The following is a 16,965-nucleotide window of genomic DNA, read 5'->3' on the forward strand; positions in this document are numbered from 1 at the left end:
AAGAAGCAGAAAGCTTCAACTGGGCATGATAAAGTGGAATCCCACCTCTTGGTAAGCTGAAGCAGGAGGATCATGATTGTGTTCAAGGCCAGCCTGAGTTATATAGAAAGACCCTGACCAAAAACAAAGAAAAAGAAAGGGAAAAAAACAATGAGAATAAGGGATATAGCTCAGTAGAGCACTTTCCTAGCATGCATGAAGCCCTAGGTTCAGTCTCCAGTACTGCTAAATAAATAAATTCTGATTTAAAAAAATGAAAAGAGAAGCTGGGCGTGGTGGGGCACGCCTTTAATTTCAGCACTTGGGAGGCAGAGACAGGTGGATCTCTGTGAGTTCGAGGCCAGCCTGGTCTACTTAGTGAGTTCCAGGACAGCTGGGGCTACAGGGAGACCCTGTCTCAAAAAGACTAAAAAAACAGATGGGGTGGTATATACCTTTAATCCCAGCACCCAAGAAGCAGAGGCTGGCAGATCTCCATGAAGTTGAGGCCAGCCTGGTCTACATAGCAAGTTCCAGGCCACCAGCTGGAGCTGAGGCTACAGGGAGATCCCGTCTCAAAAAAGCGAAACAAAACAAACAACAAAAAGAAAGAAAATGGCAGGGCATGATTGCATACGCCCTTAGTCTCAGCACTCCAGAGACAGAGGGCAGGTGGTTATCTGTGAGTTCAAGGTCAGCCTGCTCTACTTATCAAGGTCCAGGCCAGCCCAGAGCTACAAAGTGAGACCCTGTCTCAAAAAAAACAAAAAGAAAGTGAACTTCCAGTACAGTGACAACAGTAAACAGACACAGAGTCACACACACATACTCACTAGGAAGACCCAGGCTCCACCACCTTCAGGATCGCTTTTCTGCCTGTACATCCACACATACTCCAGGGATTTTGTTTTTGTTTTGGGTGTTTTTGTTTTGTTTTGTTTTTTGTTTTGTGCTTTGTTTTGTTTTGTTTTGTTTGAGACAGCAGACAGCAGGCCTGGAACTCTCTATGTAGGCTGGCCTTGAACTCACTCCAGGCTGTAGGGATTCTAATCATTTGCCCATCTCTGCCCACACTGCCCTGGCCTCGTGTGGCACTCTTCTTCTCAGTGTACTGATGCTCTTGCCAGGAGTGGGTCAAATGGGAGAGGGCTTTAAACAGCAAGGAAATAGGCAGAGAATAGATCATAGAATAGGTCTCCAAGAGTCGGTTCAAGTCAACATCCAGGTCAGAGAATGAACCTAAAACTGTCTACGTACCCTTGTGGCAATTTTAAATCCCTGCATGATGTGGACATACCTGTGCATTCTGTCTACTCCTATGCAGTCTATGTGTGTGGGTGGTATGAATATCTATCTCCTATGTATGCAACCCATCTTATGCAGAGATGCCTGAGTCCCAGGTGTCCCAACATGTGTCATTGCCTAGATGGGTCCTAGGACCTCTGGCTACACTCTAGAGGTTCTATCTCTCTATCCTGGCTGTCAGGACAGAAGAAAATAATGTATATGTGTGAAGGAGAAACAACATTGAAGTTGTGACACTAGATGACACTAGATATGATGTCAGCACTGCAGCCTTCCATATTAGTTATATTTCTGCTGCTGTGATAAAATACCATGACAGGGCTAGAGAGATGGCTCAGCGGTTAAGAACATTTGCTGTTCTTGAAGATGACCAGGGTTCAATTCCCAGCACCTACATGATGGCTAACAACCATCTATAACTCAAGTTCCAGGGGATACAACACCCTCTTCTGGCCTCTGCAGGCATGGCATGCACGTGGTACACTTACATACATGCTGGCAAAACACTCATACACATAAAATACAAATAATAAATATATTTTTTTTAATACCATGACTAATAGCAACTTGGGGGAGAAAAGAGTTTATTTTAGTTTACAGTTCCAGAGCATAGAGTGTATCATGGTGGAGAAGGCTGGCTTGGTAGTCAGGAAGCAGAAAGATCACATTTCATTCACACACAGGAAGCAGAGGGAAAAAGACCAGGAAGTAGGGCCAGGCTATAAAACTTCAAAGCCCACTGCCAGCAATGTTCTTCCTCTAGCAAGGCTCCACCTCCTAAAGGTTCCATAACCTTCCCAAACAGCTCCACCCACTGGGGACCAAGTGTTCAAGTACATGAGCCTATGGGGACATTTCTCATTCAAGCCACCACATCTCCCCATCTTGGGTTCCTTATGTTAATACATACCCCCAGCTAGGAATGATGTCAAAATGTGGAAGACTTTGCTTTCTTAGTAAACCATCCCTCAATCCCTGGGGATTTTTTGATGCCTTTTGCTATCTCTACCTCAAGGATGGATGCAGGGTACTTTGTTCTGTGAGTGGGGATTAGAGAGTGCCCAGGCTCCTTCCTCCCCAATTCCTCCCTCCAGCACCCCAGCCTCCATGCACTTATCACCTTACTTCTGATTATGGTTTGAACAGAAAATGTCCTCAAAGGCCCCCTTCATGTAGCACAGAGGCTGGTCCCCAGCTGGTGGCACTGTACAGAGATGATTCCATCAGTGGATGTGAACTGTGATGGCATTACTGGGAAGTGGTGAAAACTTTCAGAGGTGGGACCTACTTGGAAGAAGCAGGTCACTAGGAGCATGCTCTGGAATGGTATATCTTTCTCCAGCTCCTCTCTCTCTGTCTCTCTCTCTCATCTTCACCTCTCCCTTGCTCCCTTCTGCCCACCTCCCACCCACTTCTTTGCCAACATGATGTGAACAGCTCTGCTCCATCACATAATCATATATTTTCTAGCATCTAGCATGATATTCTTCTGCCTCACCATGGCCCAGAAACAAGCGACCATGAATTGGAACCTCTGAAACCATGAGCCAAAATAAATCTTTCTTTCTTTGTTTAGCTCAGGTTTTGGTGGGGTTTGTTGTTGCTGTTGTTTTGTTTTTGGAGACATTTTTATGCAGCCCTAGCTGGTATGGAACTTGCTATGTAGATCAGGTTAGCTTGGAACCTCATACTCACAGAGATCCTCCTGCCTCTGCTTCCTGAGTACTGGGATTAAAAGTGTGAGTCACCACATCCAGCTTATCTCAAGTGCTTTGTCATAGCAATGAAAACCTAAGATATGGTCTCTCTCCCTCATACTCAACCCTTCCAAGAAAGTTGGGCTCCCAAGTTCCATTCTTTCTGACTCTCAATTCATCATCCCTAGACCAGCTCTGGCTGGAGTACATCATCCAAAGATTTAAGAAGTCCTTTGCCAAGGCAAGCTTGGCCCTCCCTAGCCCTGCCTCCACCCTCCAAGCCCCTTTCCAAGATTCTAGTCCATGACCCTGCCTCTCCTTCCTCCTCTTAGATCAAGGGCCACAGCAGTTAGCCCATAGCAGCACCAGAGGGAGCCCTGTATTTCAGTGAAGGGATGTGAATCATACTGACCTGGAGAACCAAGGACCAGAAGAGAGGACCAGGCCTCCAGCTGCTCTGTACCAGACCTAATCCAGCCATGGCAGAACCTGGAGTGTCACTATGACTGTGAGAGAGAGAGTGTAGCAAGAGCAGAGCCTCTCCATGGCCAAACTGCAGTGCTTCCAGTAAAGCTGTTGGCACCCATGGATGTGTCTGCCTGCTGCCTGTTCGTGGGTAAGGCTGGGGAAGATGGATATGAAGGGTGGGATGGGGGAAGGAATAGGGGTATCCCATCCTTGTTTCAGCATACCAGCAACCCAGCCATAAGGCTCTCTTCCCTCCCTTGCTGACCAAACTATGGCTGGTATTGGGCTTTGGCTGGGATATCAGAGTTCTGGAGTAGCTGTTTCCAACCTCCTACACTGGGTTAATTTTCTGGCCCTGGTTGCAGCGCCCTCTACCTCCCTGTCAGTCTTCTCCATCTATTGTAATGACCTGATTGTTGTTGACTGTTCCATCTCTACTCCACATGATAGGCTCTCTTGAGAGTGGAGACTGTGCCTATCTTTATTATCACATCCCCATGTCCAGCAAACATCTGGAACATCATAGACACTCAGTAAATAGTTGTTGATTAAATAATGGTGAAAAAAAGAATCAGTCTCAGTCAAGAGAGGAAGGCCAATGACTCTGGCTATTAGATGATTTGGCCAAGGCCACCCAGTTAAGAAATATTTCCATAACCTAGACTGCTCTGCTGTGTTCTCTCTGGTGGCCTATTCCTTCTGTCCTGAGGTCATACAAGAGGAACAGGGCAGCCAAAATAAGCAATTGGCTGCAAGTCAGGAAAGTGGGGAACCAAGAGAGAGATACAGTGCAGAGGGCCAAGTATTTTTTTGTTGCTACCTCATTCAGAGGACTCAGCCTACCAATGTGCAGCTCCAAAATCTGACTCCATCCTTGCTGAAGAGGGCCTGTGTGTCCCGCATCTTAATAAACTCCGACTCCGCCCCCTTCAACGACAGAGGGCCCCCCCCGCCCCCCGCAAGACCTCTCAAATTGACATTTTGACTCCGCCCCTTCCGGGTGATTCACAAACCCCACCCCTGGAGTGAGAAGGTATCCCTGTGACGTACTTGTTAACAGTCCGTTTCCGGGGTGGAGCCAGGGAGGGCGGGGAGTTCAGGCTGCGCCGACCCCTCAACCCCCCTTCAGGTGACTCCAGCCCCTGAAAATCCTCACCCAGGGCCCCCAACCTCCCAGCCCCACTGCGGCCAGACACCTCTCTGGGACCCCCTACATGCCCGGGCCCAGAGATGACCATCCTCCTAACGCCTTAACTTCCATTACCTCCGTTATCTTCAATCCCACCGGGCGGCCACCTGCCTCAGGTTACCTAAAAACGATTGAGACCCATTCTGAGAATGATGAAGGAGCGGATTTAGGGCTGGGGAATAAGTAATCCCATCCTGCCGCTCCCCAGGAGACGTTCGGAACCCTGGACATGTCGCGATTGAGGAGATACGAGGTGGCGCTGGAAGCGGAGGAGGAGTGAGTGGAGGCGGGTGATGCGGAGGAGGGACCAGCGGCCAGGGTGGGGGAGGTGCGCATCCTCCGGGCGGGGGGGGGGCGGTGGTGCGGTGGGCCAGCCCCCCCCGGGGGCGGGGCCTTCGTGAGGGAGAGGCGTCCGGGGAAGGGGTCGGCGGGGTCAGCCCCGCCCCTCCCGGTCCGGCGCTGCCTTCTCTTCGCAGGATCTACTGGGGCTGCTTCTACTTTTTTCCTTGGCTGCGAATGTGGCGCAGGGAGCGGAGGTGAGGGGGCTGCGATCCCGCGTGGGCCTGAACGAGGTTGTCTTGGAGGACGGATCGGGGGAGTCCAGGCGCCCCCTCCCCGCCTCATGTCATTGTCGGGTCGCCCTACAGCTCGGCGCACCCCCGGGAGCAGAAGCTGGAGCCTCTGCGGGGCCTAATGAGCTGTCTGTCGAGCGGCCTGGGGCCTGCTCCCCAGCGCTCAGGTCGTGGTCTCCTCTGTCGCACCCCTTCCGCCGCTGCACACACAGCTGGTGCATTAAAGATTTAAAGTCAAGCCCACTGCCTTCCTGACTCTGCCGCCGCAGCTGCTATTCGGGCTGGGAGGCCCTCCCCACACCTGATGTTTCCTTAGGCAGGGCCTCCCTCCGTGGGCTTCCAGGGCCCCTCATCATTGCCAAGCAGCCTGTTACTATCCGGAACCCCCTCCCTGCCACACCCTCCCAGAAAAGCACCCATCACCAGAAGTAGGGCATGTCTAGTCCCCACTTATCAATATTCCCACAACCCCAGCTCTCTGTTAACACCTTCCTCTAGCCAGAACTTTGCCAAGTGTCTGAAGACTACCTGGGAGTGAATCTAAAGCATGCTAGCTCAAGTTGTAAAGTCAGCTGTCAGTGAGCGGAGACAGTTCCTAGAAGCTGCCTGTGGTGGTCCACTTCAGGAGAGACAAGGGTTGACAGTCCACGGCCTTTCCTACAGTTAATACCCAACCTGTCTTCTCCAGTCTGATCCCAGGATTTTTTATTTAAATTTATTTTGTTTGAGGTTCAAGGATAACTTGTGGCGGTCAGTTCTGTCCTACCATGTGGGTCCCAGAGATCAAACTCAGGTCCTCAAGTGTGGCACTTTGGCCATTTCACCAACCCCTGATCTCAGTTTTAAAGACAGTTGTTGGCATCAGCCCACCTAGCAATTCTTACTACTTCCCTAAAAAAGTCACTTCTCCCTCCCACCTCCTTTTTTCTTGTTACCCAATCACTCTGGAGCCCACTAACTCCTCAAGTGGGGACTCAGGGATTGAGTCTGCACCTGTATATGAGCTCAAACTCCAGCTCCAGAAAGGGTACCAGAGGACTGAGTTACAGACAGCTGTGTCTGGATGAGCCAGACTTTTAGCCTGGCTTCTGCTTCTGCCGTAGCAGATTGTGGCTGGGAGAAAGACTTGGCCTCCATATCTTTGGAGAAGCCAAGGAGGAGAGAGGAATGCATAGCCAGGAAAATTTGTTTTCTGCCTTCCAAAGATCTCTGGACTGACAAGACCAGGAAAAATCACAAAGTATGTGGCAGGCAACCAGCTGATAGAAAAGTATGACAAGATGATAGAACCTTGGAGATTTCCTCAGAATTTCTTCTGGTGCTCTCAGGCACAAGTCTAGACTGGAAATAAGAGAGACACCATAGCCTCTGGGACCAAAAAATTCAAGAGGAGTTGCCTCTGGGTTGTGGTTACTTTCAAGAAAAGTGTGAGTTCTTAAGCCATTTCCTCACAATGTCTACATTAAGGACTCCTTCAAGTGCTCTGTCCAGCACTGGGCTCACATCTTACCAGGCTGTCAAAAAACTTCTGAGACAATCTAGGGGGAGCGGCGGGGGTTGAGGCTCACCAGGGACAGGAGGAAGCAATCAGGAGGGGCACTAATCCCTACTCCCTGAATGCTGAGCCACTGCTACAGTAGAAAGCTGCCCAGAGAAGGTGGGAGTTACATTCCAAGAGAGGAGTTCTACTCCTAGAAGATAACTGGCCTCAGAGCAGAAAATGCAATATCCAGATAAGAGCTGGATTATTGGGGTTATGACTTCATTTATATTTCAAATACAGAGCAGAACTTGAGAATTGAAATCCCCAGATTAGGATTCTGGGCCACTAACCCAACAAGCATGCCCCACCATAGGCAGTTGACAGCTTTTCAGAAAGGACAAAAGATGGCTAGGAATTTTGCATGGAGGAAAGGGAAAAGAAAGTTAGGCCTGGTATGGGATTAGAAGACAGGAAGGATATGCCATGTGCTTGGGGCTCTAGAAAGAGGACAAGATAAGGGTGAAGGGCTTCGAAAAGCTGGTATTACTGAGTCTGGATTGGGAGGGGTATGTTCCTTCCAGCCTAGAGTGGAAAGAGGCTGGAATTTGAATCAAAAGAAACCTAACTTTGCTCTTGAGTCTGACATCTCCAACAAGCCAGGGACTAAGTCTGGAAACACCCAGGCTCCTGCTGACAAGCTGGCATCCCCAGAACAGGACTAAGCCAAAACAAGAAGGTAAGATTTGGGGGGCCTGCCACCTGTTTTGACATCAATCTGGCATCAAGGAGTTTTTATTTATTTATCTATCTACCTTACCTTACCTCCTTATTTTCCTGGAGAAAACAGCCTCCACCTTAGCTAGAAGGGTCTGTTTTAGGGCCCCAGTCCCATCTATTTCTCCTGATAAGGTAGGCAAGCCAGGACAGGAAGTGGGGAAGAGAATGAAGACAAGTTTGTGCTGGCCTGCCCTGTTCCCACCCAGCTACAAACTCCTCCATCAGAATGTCTATACTAGGGTGGTGGTATGATTGGATGATTGTGGAAACAAAATTGTGTGGAAATGAGATTTTTTTTAGTATAGCTGGGGCTGTATGATTTTTATCTATGGGGGTGACTTTACAAGGTTATGTGACCAAGGTCTGACCATGAATATATGACTTTGAGTGTGAATATCTTATTAGATGCCACTGTGGATCTTGGCCATCCCTAGCCTCTGTAACATCAGCCCCCACATCATACACTACCTCTCTCCTCTGTTCAGAGCTTAGGAGCCATGGGAAATGGCAGTCCTGGAAGAGGATGGGGTCTGTGACTACAGGCTAAGAATCAGAGCTCAGTAGTATCACAAGATAAGCAGTGTATCCCCACCTGTCTCTGACTCACCTAGCGCCTTAGGCAAAATGCACCTAGATAAAAAGGTAGAGGAGAGGAGGAGAAAGAAGTATCTAGGCTGAGCAGCATGAAGGGGTTCTTACCCAACAGCAGCCTCCTGCTCATACTGTTGCTCCTGAGCCCAGACCCTGGATCAGGTAAGTTCTTGGGGGTATAGAATGCTGATTGAATGGACTAAAAGGAAAGAGGCTTAGGAAAGGTCAACCTCCAGCTATTGAGTAGCGCAGTTCTGGGTCTAGATCTTTCTGAACACATGGCCCTATTGTTCTGTAGCCTTGCCACTGTCAGCTAGCACTTCCTGCTGCACTCAGCTCTACAGACAGCCTCTCCCAAACAAGCTACTAAGGAAGATCATCTATGTGGAAGTGCAGAAGGCTGATGCGGAATGTCACCTCCAGGCTTTCGTGTGAGCTCTACCCCTACCCTTGATTCCTCTAACTCTAACCTGACCATCGGCCCTGACGTTGATCCCAACTCTAATCCTAACATTAATTCTGATGCCTACTCAAGTTTTCATCTGGCTCTTGTTCCTAACTCCTGGACCCTAACCTCATTTCCAAAATATGGGCATTAGCTTTGGGCTTTCCCTTCCCAGGCTTCACCTGGCTCGGCGCAGTGTTTGCATCCATCCCAAGAACCGCAGCCTGGCTCGGTGGCTTGATCGCCAAGGAAAAAAGCTCCAGGGGACTCTACCCAACTTAAATCCAATATTACAAAGGAAAACAGACTAGAGCCCCCAAAGGCAAAAGTAATAAAGCAGAATTAGACTATTTTCTCCAAAAATGTATTCAGCCTCTTTATTTCAACTCTTCACAGACCCAAAGGCCAAGACCAAGAGCCAAGGACCAATACAAATTCTCTAGGCATCTATATACACACAATGCAGAGACTATACATTCCCTATCTCACATATGCACAGTCACATATGAACATAGACATATACACCTACACATATTCCTCAGGTGGACCTCCACTGTTAGGATGGCATCAGGGTCCAGATACCTTTTAGCTGCAGCAAGTTTGGAATACAAGGTCTCAAAAATACAGGCTCCAAACGTCCAGCTGAGACCTCCATCTGTAGGGACCTACTGCCCTGTTTCTGTCTGTCCACCCCAGTCTGACAGGGTTACAGGTAAAATCAGCTGAAGTTCTCCTGGGTTCTCTACAGGTTTGGAGCACCTAGAAGAGCAGGAGGCAAATTGGGAGGCAGTAGGGTCTTGGTTCAGGTATCCTGAGGATGAAAGGAGGGCATTTCCAAGCCCAACACTCTTGAGAAGGAATAAAGGAGCCCACCTTTGAGGGAGTCTGAACATCCTAAAAATAAGGGAGCAGTAGCCAAGTGTGGTGGCATACGCCTTTAGTCCCAGGACTTGGGAGGCAGAGGCAGGCGGATCTTTGTGAGATCGAGGCCAGCCTGGTGCTGGGGCTACAGGGAGACCCTGTCTCAAAAAAGACCAAAAAAAGGGGGGGGAGGCAAGATGGCTCAGTAGGTAAAGCGTTTGCCAAGCAAGATTGATGGCTATGTTCAATCCCCAGAACCCAAGTAACAGTGGATAAAGAGAACCAATTCCGCAAAGTTGTCCTCTGACCTCCAGACTCATACCAAGGCACATGAATGCCTGTGTATACATGTCACACACACAATAAAATTCATTTTTTTAATGAGAATAAGCATTGATCTAAGGCAGCCCAAGAAAAAGGATATATCGTTTTAATACCTTGAAAATAAGGGAAGCTACTTGGAATCCCTAATACTCTGAGAGAGAAAGACCCATTTCTGAGCCCAGAGACTCAAGAATGAAAGGCCTAGCTCTCCCTCCCACTCACCTAGACACCGTAAGAATAAAGAGACCCAACTCAGATGATTCCCAGTACTCATAAAGTTATTAGGGCATCAGGTTCTCAAATCAGACACTCAAATGGGGGTCCTAAGTCCTACTTACCTGAAAGCTTGTCCACTGGAATCATTGAAGCTAAGAATTCAGGTTTTTGAGGTTCATCCTTCCTACCCCGTCTCAGCCTGGGGCATAAAAGGACAGCTTGTCTCCCCAGCACCTCAGGCTCCTCCAAGAGGATTTATTAGCAAAGGGTCAGGACTTAGTGAAAATCATGTAGGGAGAGGGGCAGTCAAGTAAGGAGAGGTAGTTCCAGAACAGCAAAGAAGTCCTGAGGGATGGGAATGGATGTGGTCTCTGGGCATCAAAACATCTATTGGGGGTTGAGGCTAAGAAACCAGTGACAGTCACTTACCACAGCCCCAGTGCCAGAGCCCCAGCAGCCAGTCCAAGGAAAAAGAAGATTCCCAAAGATGCCAGCACAGCCACTTGCTCCAGGGGGTCCCTGTGATCTGAGGGAGAGCCATATGGTAGTGTGAAAGCGGTCCTATGCTTGATGCCACCTTCTCTCTCAGACTACTGCCTCAAACCTTTGCCCATCACCCCAAGCTCACCAAGTGGCCTTGGGTCTGACTGTAAGGAAGGCCTTGGAGGAGTGGGGCCATCCTCCTGAGCTACTGCCTCTTGCTGTTGCATGTGTAGCAGGCCCCAAATAGGTATCTCTTTCTGCAGAGGACCTGAGGAAGATGAAACCTGAGAAGTGTCCATATAAGGTGAGAAGATAGGGGCGGGGCCAGGAACCTGAGGTTGAGGTAGAGGCCTAAGAGACAGATTCAAAGGGCATGGCCAGCTTCCAGGGATCTGGTTTGTGGACTTGTAGAAGACGTACGGATACAGCCTGTAAGTGCAGAAGCGGAGACTCAAAGCAGAGCTTATGTTGGGGCTGTGCATGGGCCACCAAAGTTGTGGTCCTAGGATGGCAACAGCAGTGCCTAAATGACCATGAGAAGGGGATATGCAAAACTCTAGCTGATAGACGCTTTGGGGTGCGGTCTCTGCCCTTTGGCTTTGTCTCTCACCAGTGCTGGGAGTGCCCCAGGCCTCTGGACTCCAGGCACTCCAGGTGCCAGCATCCAGAAAGTCTCTGGCACTGACTCGCACGGCATGGGGCAGCCCAGCCACAGCATCTGTGATCACCTCCTCCAAGCCAATGGGCTCCACCTGAGGATGAAGATAGTTTCTCAGGGCATGATCCAAGCTGTAAGTGCCCAGCCCCAGCCTACAACAAACATGTCTCTCTCATAGTGCCATCCTGTCAACCTGGTGGAGGATCTAGGTCTCATGTTAGGTGGCTGAGTTTACATCTGGGGTTTGGAAAATGATAGTATGTTGCTGGGTGTGGTGTCGCCTGCCTTTAATCCCAGCCCTCAGGAAGCAGAGGCAGGTGGATCTCTTCCAGATCAAGGCCAGCTTGGTCCACATAGTGACTTCCAGGCAGGCTGGGACTAGGGAGACCCTGTCAAAAAACAAACAAACAAACCCTCCAAGAAATGGTAGTATGTAGTGATTACTTAGGAGTGTTGCATTGCTTTGTTAAACTACTTACTGAGTGGACTTTGGCCTCTCTATACCTCAGCTTCTTCATTTGTAAAATTGTCGTGACTATACCTAATGGAGATAACAAATGTAAAATGTGTAGCATGAAGCCCAGCAGGCAGACAGCTCTGAATACAGGTTATGATTTAATGGGGCTGCATCCCAGCCCAGATGACAGACAACCTTTGACATTTTTGGATGTAGAAATTCACTATTTTCAGCTAGCTATAGGAGTGTTTATATGAGGAGAGACCACTGAGTAAAAGGAACCCCCTTTCCTAAAAGTTCTTATTTTTAAAATCTTTTCGGGAATGGGCTGCCTCTGCGTGTGTGTGTACATGAGTGCATTTGTATCTGAGCATGCATGCCAAGTCACATGTGGAGGTCAAGGACAACCACAGGTGTGAGTCCTCACCTTCTGCCTTGTTTGAAACAGATCTCTTTGTTATTCACAGCTGCATAAACCAGGCTCGCTGGCCCACCAGCTTCCAGGGATTCTCCCGTCTTTGCCTTCTATCTTGTAATTGTTGTTCTAAGATAACAGACCTGCACTACCATACTTAGCTTTACATGGGTTCTGGGGATCCAAACTCAGGTTTTCACACTTGTGCAGCAAGTACTTTACCCACTGAGCCATCTTCCCAGCCCCTAGAAATACATTTTTTTAAAGCTCCTGCTGTCCTCCCACAGACAGGCTTGCATCACAGTTAGTCCCGTCCTCCCCCCTAGACAAGCTCAATCTGTCCTCCTAGATGCAACTCCACCATTCAATTCAACACCTGGACACTCTCTATAGGGAGAAAAAAAAAGTCTTTTTGGACCTGCTGATGCCTATCCAGAACACCCAGGATCTCCAAACCAGAGACAGAACCCATAGGTCAAGGTTGAGACACACTGAAGATCTCACCATAGACCAGGCTGGATGCTGTGCTGGACGGTACTGCAGACGGAACTTGAGCAGGAAGTGGGGCTGGCGGCGCCAGGAATCAGGGTATGTCCAGCTTGCTCGCAGGCGTCGGGGGTACCCAGGTACTGACTCTACTCGCAGTCCTTGGGGTGGGTCAGGGCGTACTGAGGGTAGCCAGACACAAAAAGAGAGTAGGCAACAGGTCCTCATCCCTTCCCCACCACTTTCCAAGGTATGTGCTTAAAGGTGCCTTAGTTAGATGCTTCCCAGGGCGGAGGAGGAATTTCACATGTGATCACTCATTTAGCCTCAGAACCTGTTACCCTTATTACAAAATAAGCTGCTTTCTGAAAGCAGAGTTTGAGTGAATAAAATAGGAATTCTTTCCCTCTAAGGAAGATGAATTAGCCAAAATTTCTGCCTAAGCTTTACTGGTCTCCCCCCTCCCACATGCAGATCAAGAAGAAAGGGATGAAGAGGACTTTCTTTTGGGCAGGAGGGACATGAGATTTGGCTGCCTTCAGTACAGGACCTAGAAGCAGGAGTCAACTCTGAGGCCAGGCAGCCATGGAGAACCTGCCAGTAGTGGCAGTAGCCTCCACAGTGAGTACAGAAGTAAGACTCCACCACTGTGACTTCTTAGTCTTTATGTGTGAAATAAATCCCATGTTGGAACAAGACTGGCTGGGAGCTAGGGCAGGGTGTTGAGTCTATTTGGGATCTCAGTGATGAGGGTCTCTGGGGAAGCCTAGGGGCTACAGTACTCACAGATGCTCTGCAATCTCACATCCAGCAGGCATGTGCTGGTACCCAGTGGGTTCACCTCAGTCACATTAATCCGGTACTCGCTCCAGAACTCTGCCCCATGGACCACGCAGCGGGAAGCCCCTAGGGGGTCCTGTGGGCATGGCCAAGGCCCTGTGGATGGACTCACCCTAGGAGGGAGGATTTGGTCTTGGGCTTTGGAAATACCCACAATGGCTCACAAATTGAAGTCCCCAATCTTTCCCTCATGTCCTACCTCTGACTCTCAGCTCCTGGCATGGTCTTCTTCCTAGTAAAAGGGGTCCCATCTGAGGTCAAGAGGAAAAGAGGACCCTCTGCCCTCTTTGAGAATTTGTCAGAACCTCCCTCCCTACCTCCCATCCCCCACATCATGCCAGCACACTGGATTGCATAGGCACACACACACACCTGTAGGAGGTGAGGTAGCGGGTGGGTAAACCGCTGACCTGCCCGGGACTCCAAGTACAGGAGAAGTTTTCATAGTCAACTGCTTGGCAGGAAACCACAGGACGGGCTGGAGGAACTAGAGGAAAGGGTATAGCTGGTCCCTAGCTTCCCGTCCCAGAATGCAATCCATCATGCTCAGGTCCCAGATCCCCTTGAGAATCCCAAGACTCCTCACTGCCACCCTCCCTAACTCACAGCCCAGCTTCAGTGTCACGGTGCCCCCAAGTACACCATCCATGGTCTGGCAGATGTAAGTGCCCTCATCAGCACTGTCCACCTGAGCCAGGACCAGATTTTGTCCTAGTCCAGAGTCAGGTCCTTGTAGTAGTCTTGACTTTCCATCCCGAAACCAGGACACCAGCATCCTGGAGGTGAGATGAGGTAAGAAAGAGCCTAAGTCAGATCATGCAATTGTTCTCCACAAATGTCTAAGTACACTTGCAATAAAAACAAACTCCATGCTTGGCAAGGTAATGTATACCTGTCATCCCAGCACTCAAGGCTACACAGCAAGTTCCAGACCACCCTCAGGTACCAAAAAATATATATAATAAAAACAAGATAGAAAAGGAAAGAGACTAAACTCAAACACAAATGCCCTTCACTGGTTTATGCAGTCCCTTATGATCTACCTTCTATCACTGCTTCCCTCCTTCCTCCTAAGCCACATTGCTCTTTTTCTGGTCCTCAGAGGTGAGTTCATCCCAACCTCAGGGCAGTCACACAGCAATTCTCAGTCAGGAATGTTTCTACTCTAATCTGTGCATGGTTTCCTCCATCTGACCTGGCAAGATTCTTGTGTGCTTACTGTCTTCCTCACTAGGACGTAAGCTCCTGAAGGCAGGCCCCTTTGCCTGGCTTGCACACTGCTGTATCTCAAAGCCTACAACAGACCAGGCGCTTAACTTAGCAGATAATCAAAACATACTGCTTGTTTGGGGTTTGTTTTGTTTTGTTTTGTACTAGGTGTCAAACCCAAGGCAGAGAACATTCCAGGCAAACACTCTTCCCACCAAGCTACACTCCCAACACTGCCTGAATTTTCTATTGAAAAAGGATGATTGGAGGGTTAAGTCAGAAGGGCAAGGATTATAGTCTGAAGAAGCAAGGATGGGAGGGAACATGAGGTCTGGGCAGGGTCAAAAAAGGGTCATGAGTATGAGATCAACAGGCACGTGGATACTTACCCAGCAGTCACTCCAGGGCAGCACAGCATCACGGGCCGCCCAAGCTGCCCATACTGGACTCCTGTGAAGGGCATTTCTGAGGTGAGGCCTTTCTTTACCACCACCCCCTATTTATGAGACTGACGGGGTAAGGAACAAACTGTTAAGCCCTGGGTAGGGTCATTGTGCCAAAGCATGAAGTTATACTTGGGAGACAGAGGTTAGAGAACAGAGAGAGAAGGGACCTAGGCTGTCAGAAATGGTGGGGAGGGTTCTAAGTCAGACCATAGGAATGGGCCACAATGAGAATTGCAAGTCCTAAGCCAAAGCTGGGGGGAGCACAGAGTGGCATTTTTCTTACCTGGGGGACCCCAGTCTTGGGGGCAGAGGGAGGAGGAAGACACCAGGGCTGTAGCCACGGCCACCAGGACCCTGCTCAGCCCTGAGCAGCTGCTGCTCATCTGTGAGGAAAGAGGGAGGTTAGGAATCCCCCATCCCTGAGATAGAAGCTAAGCCTGGCTCTTCCTCTCCAAAGCTGGGGCTCCGTATAAGGAAAGCTGAAGCATCAAGAGGAAGGAAGCTTTCAGAAATGACTGAGGAATCTAACCTGAAGTCCCCTTTCCCACTATATATCCAGTGACCCAATGCTATGTTTGCCCTTGCGCGCACGCACACACACATACACACTCACTCAATCACTCGTCTCAGTCCTGGGCTTAGGGCCCAGAACAAAAGCCGGAGGCAACAGACTATGCCAGCAACCACCCTACCCCCACACACACACCACCCTTGGCGCCCACCCCAGCACCAAGGGCTGGCACTAGCTCAGCCACTTCCATTAACCCATATAAACCAGCTGTTAGGAATTCTGGCATTCACTCCCCACCCTACACACCTGTCCAGGGCTAATCATTGCCTCTGGTTAACATATAGCAAACTTCATTACCCTGGGGGTGCTGTCATGGTGGGTACAAACCCACCCTGTAATCCCACCATGAGGCCTAGCCTGCTGTGTTTGCCAAGCCTCTGGCCTGGGTCTGGCTTCTTGCTCTCGCTACTTGGGCCACTCTGATTGGCCTGGTTTGAAATCTTGTTGGTCTCAAGCCTGTGAGGCTGGATGGAACTAGGGTGCAGGCTGGAACTGCAGAGTTAAGCGGATCCAGATGCCCTGGCTGCTGCCAGAGGCTGAGAGCAGGCGAGGAGCCAGAAGATGGAGATGGAGACAGGGTGGCGGAGAAGGGAGGGGAGCTGGGAGCCTGCAGGGCTCCAAGAGAAAATATCACTGTGTTCCGGACCACAGGCAATGAGGGGACCAATCTGCAGATGGCCGGGGTTGGAGGCAGCAGGAAGAGGCTGAAAAGGATGTATATAAGGGGTGGGGGTAAGCAGGAACTTGAAGATAGTGAGGAAGAGGTAGATGGAGAGAAAGTCCTTGGTGGACTTGCCAGAAGACTCCTGGGGGGGGCGGGTCCTCCACATATCTGTGCTGACCTGAGTGTCTTGTTGCCCCACCCCACCCCCAACCCCATTTATAGCGTTTAGCCCCACCCTACCTTGATAATCCCAGTGGCTGAGCTTCCATGGTTTCCAATTCTACAGGCTACAGCTCTGTCTCCTGCTCCACTCAGTTCTGGGACCCCAGAACCATACCCTCCTTCCCATTCTCTGCCCCACCCCCTCTGAGCCTCGGGACTCAGCCACCCCTAACCAGGCCCCCCTCCTCCCACCTCCTCCTCCTCCCTCCTCTCTCCTCCCCTCCTACCCAGTGAAGAGAAAAGGCTTCCCCCCCAAGGCTGGAGATGAAGCCACAGAAGCAGCCAGGACCAGCAAGAGGCAGAGGAGGGTGGCTTCTGCTTCTGTTTCTGTCCCTGTTGCTAGAAGATTCCCTGTGTTGTCACACAGTCATTAAAGCTATAACTCAAGGACTCACTAGGTACAGTTAACACAAAGATAGTCACTTGAATGCACATGGACACAATAAAAATTTTAACACACACACACACACACACACACACACACACACACACACACACAAATATAGATATAGTTGATGGTGCTCAGTTCTGTAGATGGCGAATCAAAGACAAGATGGAGTCCAGCTGTCTCTTGAAAACAAGAGTATGTTTGGGCCTTGGCGGAACA

At 49.7% G+C, this 16,965-nt stretch overlaps 2 protein-coding genes and 1 pseudogene across 5 annotated transcripts in view; 1 reads left to right on the forward strand and 2 right to left on the reverse strand.

Annotated features, from left to right (window-relative positions):
* LOC103741559 overlaps positions 1–4,824 on the reverse strand; it is a 101,226-nt pseudogene extending 96,402 nt beyond the window's left edge.
* On the forward strand, positions 4,463–9,114 carry LOC103741562 (C-C motif chemokine 27). 2 transcript variants are annotated; one of them, XM_029567939.1, is made up of 6 exons: positions 4,463–4,578; positions 4,847–4,914; positions 5,115–5,174; positions 7,350–7,429; positions 8,360–8,492; positions 8,682–9,114. In XM_029567939.1, the coding sequence occupies exons 2-6, from the start codon at positions 4,868–4,870 to the stop codon at positions 8,815–8,817; spliced, it is 456 nt and encodes a 151-aa protein (XP_029423799.1). In that variant the 5' UTR covers positions 4,463–4,578; positions 4,847–4,867; the 3' UTR covers positions 8,818–9,114. The 2 variants fall into 2 exon arrangements, with proteins under 2 accessions (XP_029423799.1, XP_017655921.1); XM_017800432.2 differs by lacking the exons at positions 7,350–7,429; positions 8,360–8,492; positions 8,682–9,114 and adding an exon at positions 5,286–5,448 and having other exon boundaries at positions 4,464–4,578.
* The window catches only part of Il11ra (interleukin 11 receptor subunit alpha), a 9,767-nt gene continuing 1,670 nt past the window's right edge, over positions 8,869–16,965 (reverse strand). Inside the window, exons 1-13 of one of the 3 annotated variants that reach the window (XM_008842425.3) lie at positions 16,377–16,479; positions 15,185–15,284; positions 14,845–14,905; positions 13,853–14,022; positions 13,619–13,733; positions 13,446–13,478; positions 13,193–13,359; positions 12,425–12,588; positions 11,001–11,142; positions 10,536–10,658; positions 10,337–10,433; positions 10,030–10,106; positions 8,869–9,265 (exon numbers count right to left, since the gene is read on the reverse strand). In XM_008842425.3, the coding sequence (XP_008840647.1) occupies positions 9,249–9,265; positions 10,030–10,106; positions 10,337–10,433; positions 10,536–10,658; positions 11,001–11,142; positions 12,425–12,588; positions 13,193–13,359; positions 13,446–13,478; positions 13,619–13,733; positions 13,853–14,022; positions 14,845–14,905; positions 15,185–15,284 (1,266 nt within the window). In that variant the 5' untranslated portion in view covers positions 16,377–16,479 and the 3' untranslated portion in view covers positions 8,869–9,248. Of the gene's footprint in view, positions 9,266–10,029; positions 10,107–10,336; positions 10,434–10,535; positions 10,659–11,000; positions 11,143–12,424; positions 12,589–13,192; positions 13,360–13,445; positions 13,479–13,618; positions 13,734–13,852; positions 14,023–14,844; positions 14,906–15,184; positions 15,285–16,376; positions 16,480–16,965 lie in introns of those variants that run through there. The other 2 variants (XM_008842424.2, XM_017800431.2) reach the window with 2 other exon arrangements.

This window comes from Nannospalax galili, unplaced genomic scaffold (genome assembly GCF_000622305.1).
Source record: "Nannospalax galili isolate Female #2095 unplaced genomic scaffold, S.galili_v1.0 scaffold341, whole genome shotgun sequence".
Classification (NCBI taxonomy): Eukaryota; Metazoa; Chordata; class Mammalia; order Rodentia; family Spalacidae; genus Nannospalax; species Nannospalax galili.